Here is a 7078-nt window from a genome sequence, read left to right as displayed (position 1 = left end):
ATGATAGAGCATAATGACGTTGTACAATCTATGTAGCCAATTTCACCTAATGAGATAAGGCTTGTTGTTGTTGTTGTTTTCTTGTTTGACTAAACATTTTCCTATCGATATGTTTACATGTATATGAGGCTATGAACCATGATCTAATGTTGATTCTTGAATCTTGAGTGCATGCATGTATTTACCTCACCAGTTCATTGGTTTGAGAACACTTTGATTTTATTTTATACGTGGAAGGATTAATCATTTGTGGGATCTATATTTTGACTTAATTAAAACTCAATTTTTAAATTTTCATTTGATACAACTCATTTCTTATACTTTTGACTTGGTTGAAATTTAAATGTCTGAGTTCTTAAGTTTTGACTCAGTGCAACTCAATCTTTAATAGTTTTAGCCATTTAAAACACAATTTTGGGAAATAAAATTATAAGGATTAAAGTTGTTTTTCAAAACTTAGGGACTAAAGTTTTAAATGGTGAAAACTATAAGGATTGAGTTGCATTCAGGTAAAGTTTAATAATTGAATTTCAATAGAGTCAAAAACTGTTGGGATTGAGTTGTTCCTACTTAAAATTTATGAACCGGGTTAAAATCAAATCAGAACTACAGAGATCAATTATATAATTTTCCCTTCATAATTTTAATTTTGTTTCCTATTTTTTCGGCTTGCATCTTACTTCAAGTCATTTTTTTTTTGTTGGTGAAAATGACACAGTTCTTAATTTCCAGCTATGGAATCCTTTTCCTAAATCATATTATGAGATACAACTGATGCCTCTACATTTTCAGGTAGTGGATCCTTCTTGCGGATGTGGCCTTTTGCACTTTAGTTTTTCTTATAACTTCATTGATTTCATTCTTTTTTTTCTTATTGATTTGGCGGTAGATGGCGTTCCGAAAGAAGGACTAAGAATTCAAGATGTACTTGTGAGGATTGCAATTCTGGGGCTTGATAAGGGAAAAGTGAGTCCTTCTAAGAAACTTGCTTTATGTTCAACTATTTGTGCTCATATAATCACTAAAATAAGTGCTTTCAAGCCTGTGATTTCACTTTGTGGAAAGCTGTTCATGCAATTTGATTATAATTCTATGGCTAATTTTAGATCATGTCTGGCATGGATGTATCCACTAACACTAAACGAACCCAGTAATCTGTTCTCTTCTCTTATGCTTTTGTATTTTGTTTTTGGAAGCGCTCATGAACTTGTATGTAACCTGATGAATTGGATTATTGATTTGTAAGTGCTTTTTTGGACAAAACTCTGAAAGATTAGCTTATGACAAGGTACCAAATACTGTTTGTCTTTTGGTTGTTCTGTTACTGTAAGTATTCTTTCTTCCCCAAAGAAAAAGAGCATTTTCATACTAAGGCATTTCAGATTTTGGCAAAATAAATTAATGACCGTCTAACAGAGACCGACTTACTTGTAGCTGTTTAGTTTAACCGTGAGTTTTTTTAAACTGAGGGTCTTTGTATGGCTAGTCTCAACTTCTAGATAATTTGGAAGAAAAGCTGATAATATTTACTGTTATTTATGAGAAGGGGATGGGTATACCTTTAGGGAGTATGATGTTCAAGCGACTATATAAAAGTTCAAATATCTCATTTACTTGCTGGATGTTACAGTTTAGACTGGGGAAATGCAGCCTGAAGAATGATCACTCTAAATATAATTACAGTTTATACTATCCCTTAGCATGATGGAACATTTTTTCTCTTGGGATGTGAAATGACAGTTGAAGTTTGCATCAGAAAACCCTGGGACTCCACTTTTTTTCAGATGAAATTTTATTTCGCTATCCTAGTTTGAAGGGTGCAAAGTTTTGGAAGGAGGAGCATGATTTAGTGCTGCTGCGTGCTGTATTGAGGTATATTTTCCTTCTAATAAACGATCTTGTCTAATTTCCATGCATAGGCATTCCTTTGCTTCATCCTCAAATTTTCCTCTGTACCTCTTCCCGTACAATAGACATTGGGTATCATTTCATGGCATAATAGAAGACAACAGTTGTTTCTATAGGGGGAAATTAATCTGGCAGTCTCTATCGTCTCAAAATATCTTTAATCAGGTCTTCGTAGTTTTTTTATTGGGTCCTTATAGTTTCCTCAATTATAAACGTTGGTCCGGTGTTCATAATCTGTTAATTTGTAGGCCAAATGGTGTTATTGGCTGATGATGTGGCTCTGTCTCAGCATATATGGATTAATGTCGCCACATGATTAAGCAAAATAAACAAACATGGATTAAGAAAAATATTGAAGTAGTAAAAGACAACATTACCCTCTGATAGTTTTACACCGTACCATTTTTCCAGATTCTTCCCTTCTTCCCCGATGTATGGCAACACCAAGGTGCATCAACACCACAATGTATTTTACTAACCAGACAACAACAATAAGCATAATCAACAAATTTTAACAAAAAATCAAATAATAACAAATTTTACTAACCACAATCTAAAATGTTCCAGAAAAATCAAATAATAACATAATCTTCAAACGGATAAACATCCTCCTCATTGCTTTTGAAACCCAGATCTAACATCAATAAAGGGTGGGAATCAATGGTCGCTGGGGAAGAACAAAAAACTCAATTTGCTGGTTTCAACTTTCAAGCCCATGCTCATTGCTGAAGAACCGGAAACAAAGGTAGCCAAAGGTTGCTATGGGAGATGAATCGCTTCACCACAGTAGCTTCGCTTTTAAGCTCATGCTTGTCACTGAAGAAGAGCCAGAAATGAAGGTTGCTAAAGGTTTCTGGGGGAGATAAACTGTATCACCACAGTAGATTTGGAAGCAACGTGGGATTGCTTCTGGCATCCATGGTGGAGTCAGATATGGAAGGCTTGCTTTGCTTTAGCATGATTTTATTCATTGCAGTTAATATCACTGTCACTGTTAATCTCACCATCTATTGTAGATTCCTCGTCATCACCACAGCATATTCAGCCTTCATTGATGAAAAAACTGCTGGACATATTTGGAAATTTGAACAAAATTTAGGTATTTTGTATTTTGTAGCAACTTAAATGTGGCTTAGGCTGTCAGCATCCATGTCATCCTTAATTGATGGGATTAATGTCTATGATTGAGAAAACTATAAGGATCCAATAAAAGATAATAAACTACAGGACCTGATTAAAATCAGGTGAAACTATAAGGATTGACAATTAATTCTCTCTTTTTAGAGGCTTGGAGACCATATGGTTTTGCAAATATACTTAGATGGTGTTTGTATATTATTTTTGCTACTGCCTCGAATATACTCTATTACTTGAGACAGCTGAATGCCATATTGTTAGTTGGCTCTTTTGTTAGCATTGTGAATTTCTTTGTTGATATATCACTTAAACATGATTTTTTTTTCTCTCAAGGCACGGATATGGAAGGTGGCAAGCTATTGTTGATGATAAGGATCTGAAGATTCATGAGATCATCTGTCAGGAGCTGAACCTGCCCGTTATAAATTTACCAGTACCGGGTCAAGTAGGCTCTCAATCGCAAAATAGTGTAAATTTGTCCAACGGAGAAGCAGCTAGCAATCAATCTCGGGAAAATGATGTGAGTGACAAAGCAGCTGATGGTGCACTTGGTTCTGGTGATGCTAGGAGCCAAACACATTTACATCAAGAGTCCTCCATATTATATCATTTAGAGACATGCAGAGAAGACAGGTTGAGTTTATAAAAAAGAGGGTGCTTCTCTTGGAAAAAGGGATCAATGCGGACTACCAGAAAGAATGCTTAGTAAGTTTAAGTTTTATGGGCTCTACTGGGTTGAAGTGTTAATTGACCAGAAGATGATTTTAGATCTTTTTAAAACTTGCCTTGTCAGATATTGTTAACTTATGAAAAGCCTGGATCTTGGACACAACCTTCCAGTGTCTGAGAGATTAATGTGCTGGGGAAAAAACTCATAAATTTACAATCCAATGATGTCATATACAGCGAACTTTATTAAATGGATAAGACTTGTCAATTGTCATTGCTGATGCTACTGTTGTTAGTTTTGTATATGTTTGGAAGTTGGTGGGTGGAAGAAAGGATTCGCAAGAATGTTCAATTATGGTGGACAATGGATCCCCTTAGATCAGGAAAAGAGGAACAAAACGCAGAAATACACGAGATCTTTATGTCTCTGACAAGGAAACACCTCTGAAAAGATCGTTCAGAGAAACTTGCTGTGTAGCTAACCAGACGATACATCGTAAGATATGTGCGTAAACTTGGATTCAGGCATATATATTGAGTGCTAAATACACCGCCGGGGTCATATTCAGTGAATAAATTTTAGGATAGTGACCAACTTATCTTCATACCCAACCTAGAATTCATAGAATCTAGTTCTTTAGATCTTGATGCTACCTCTTAAGGCTGGCTAAGGTTTGAAGATGTGTAACATCTTTATTGCGTAGTGTTGACAGTTAATGTTCATTGTCCCTTTCTGGATACTCTAATCTCTTTTATCAAATATCATGGCGGGCAACAAATTGATACTACTGTCTCTTCATGTTTGATGTGTAACATCTTTTTTTCATGTTTGATGATATTAAATTTAGATTTCTAAGAATGTTAAATGCCTGTCATTGTTTTCGATTATAGACAGTAACTAGCATTTAACTATGGCACGCGATGTTAAAAAAAAAAGAAAAGAAAAGAAAAGAAAATCAAAATGCACGCATTAAAAAGTATTAGCATTGATGTGTGCTGATAATGCCACATCATAAATAAACCAGTACAAGATTATTCAACTGTTATATATAACGAAGACTGGTATTTCTTAAATTCTTGATCGTAGATATTAATATGATTGGGCATTTGTTATATATCGATATCTATTTTTTGCTTGATTGGCTTGTGAGTTTCTCCCCCATGACCTCTGCAGGGTGAAGTAAAAGTAAATGAAGTAACAAACAATGGACTTAGTTGTGAACCCACGGCTACAAGTATATCTAGTAACAAATCAGGGGAGACAGACACCCAAATGTCTGATCAACTGCCTCAAGTGGAGGCAATAGGTATGATCTTTTTATTTCTTTTCCCGTGTCAATTGATAGATTCCTCTCATGAACAGACATCAGCAGCCTCCTAATTTGAATCATATAAATTCGTTGTGTTTATAATTTTTGCCCTTTCTGCTTTGTTGTCATGATTTTTAGTTATGTTTTTGTCAAGCAGTTAGTTCATTGCAATTTGAGTACCGCAAGTATTTGTTGAGAGTTTTAATTGTAGCGGTTTGATTTTGTGCAGCTTCAGACAAGATTTCTGTTGCTGATGGTGATCCCAATCGTTTGGAATTGGTTCGGCTTTACAATGAGGTTATACATGATCTCCATGAGTTGTTTTTCCCCATTTAGATAATCACTTCATGAGTTAAAACATGTGCGGCGAACTGATTTATGGCGTATTATATGTAAGAACTGTTTTCCCCTCTGTGCTGGCAGATGTGTAAAGTCATGGACGAAAACACCAGTGCAAGAAAACTAGCAGAAGTTGACATGAAGAAATTGCTGACAATAGAGCCCATTTGCGACGACATCAATAGAATTCTAACACCCCTACAGCAAAGTCACCCTTCTGAAGAAAAGCCATTATTGATTCTAGAGAATAAATCAGCGGTTTCACCACAAAATGAAGTGGTGATTTCTCAAGATGGCAAACCTAAATCAGTAGGCAACGAGAGAACAGATCTGGTAATGGGGTGTCAACTTACAAAAGAAAGCTGCACGGTCCTTGTCCAAGAGAAGGAATCACCAAGTCTTTTAGAAACCAGGGGAAGTGATATAGAAATGAATGAAGCTGATAATGATGCTGAACTGAATGAAAAGAAAGAAAAATCTGACCCAGAGGTCATCTTGTTGGATGATTAAAAGCAATGCCTAATAGACAGCTTCGCCATACCTTAGCTTAGTAGTTTAAAGAAACATTTGTCATTCACTAATTGGGGAATAAGGAGCTACAACATAGGCACTAGTGAGAATTATTTTGCTTAAAGTTCAGTGGAAACTGTTCATAAAGTTAGTGTGTAGCTTTTCCAGGCATCGAACAGCCTTTGATCCATTGTATGTACCCGCTACCCCTTGTTCGATGTCCCATATAGACTCGGAAGCACCTCAGCCTCAATAGCTAGATGCCTGAGTACTGATATAACTTCACTCACTGGGGCCATTGGAAAGAAGTCCTAATATAATATCGAAGTATTTTTGTTCATTGAAAAATATTATTTAGGCCAAGTACATTTCCATAAATTAAACGGATTAATATTATATGATAGCATGAGCGTACTTGGCCAGTCTCAACGTGGGTTTCCTCCATTTGTTGATTTCTTAGTTGGGCTACTGCCTGATTCTTATCTCTGTTCAGGTTGAATTTAGTGTCACTACGCCTATCAGAACTTTTGTGGCTCTTGCTGCTAAGGTCGAGAGCACGAAAGCATCAATTTGTTATGTGCAAGGGGCGATGTTGACGTTGGATTTTATAAAACCATATACTTCATATTCTTCTCCCTCGATATTTTCTTTTGATCAAATTTCAATTTAGTCTCAGCGGCAATCCACGTCACCTTCCATTCATGATTAATCTGTTGGGAAGCTGAGGTTTGGAAGACTGACTGTCACCTTTTCCGCATCACCAGTGTTGAATGTTTATTTTGTACACCTATGACTGGATTAAAGTATTAATATTTATATGACTAAATTTGTTTATTATGTAAATTTGTATACCTTTTCTAGCCAAAACCAATGGCAAAAAATAGTAGAGATAACATCTTTTAAATTATGAACACAGCGATATTTCTGTAAATGAGAGCTATAATTAGAGAAGATGCAGAGATTGCATTCGAGATGAAGAGACGACGTTCTGTCATGAAAAAGGACTTCAACAAAACTATTGACGACGTTGATATTTGATAATCTATTTTCTCAACATGAGGCGACTTTAAATAATCTTAGTATGTGGTACGTGTCACTCGAACCTTTCCTTTATATTTTGTTAGCACGTAACTCATGCTTTGTATATTCTGTTTTGATTAACATGATTTACTAATTAGAAGAAGAATAAAAGCATTTCTATGCAA

At 35.6% G+C, this 7078-nt stretch overlaps 1 protein-coding gene across 1 annotated transcript in view; it reads left to right on the top strand.

Annotated features, from left to right (window-relative positions):
* LOC129318407 (CHD3-type chromatin-remodeling factor PICKLE) overlaps positions 1-6508 on the top strand; it is a 26519-nt gene extending 20011 nt beyond the window's left edge. The window contains 10 exon segments of the mRNA XM_054963148.1: positions 733-762; positions 764-792; positions 890-966; positions 1741-1776; positions 1778-1872; positions 3379-3652; positions 3655-3750; positions 4889-5021; positions 5254-5321; positions 5448-6508. Coding sequence (XP_054819123.1) covers positions 733-762; positions 764-792; positions 890-966; positions 1741-1776; positions 1778-1872; positions 3379-3652; positions 3655-3750; positions 4889-5021; positions 5254-5321; positions 5448-5873 — 1264 coding nt within the window. The 3' untranslated portion in view covers positions 5874-6508.
* The last annotated feature ends 570 nt before the right edge of the window (positions 6509-7078 follow it).

This window comes from Prosopis cineraria, unplaced genomic scaffold (assembly GCF_029017545.1).
Source record: "Prosopis cineraria cultivar Desert tree isolate PC_DT_omini unplaced genomic scaffold, ASM2901754v1 PC8, whole genome shotgun sequence".
NCBI classification, from domain to species: domain Eukaryota; kingdom Viridiplantae; phylum Streptophyta; class Magnoliopsida; order Fabales; family Fabaceae; genus Prosopis; species Prosopis cineraria.
This window is presented reverse-complemented; position numbering and strand designations above follow the sequence as displayed.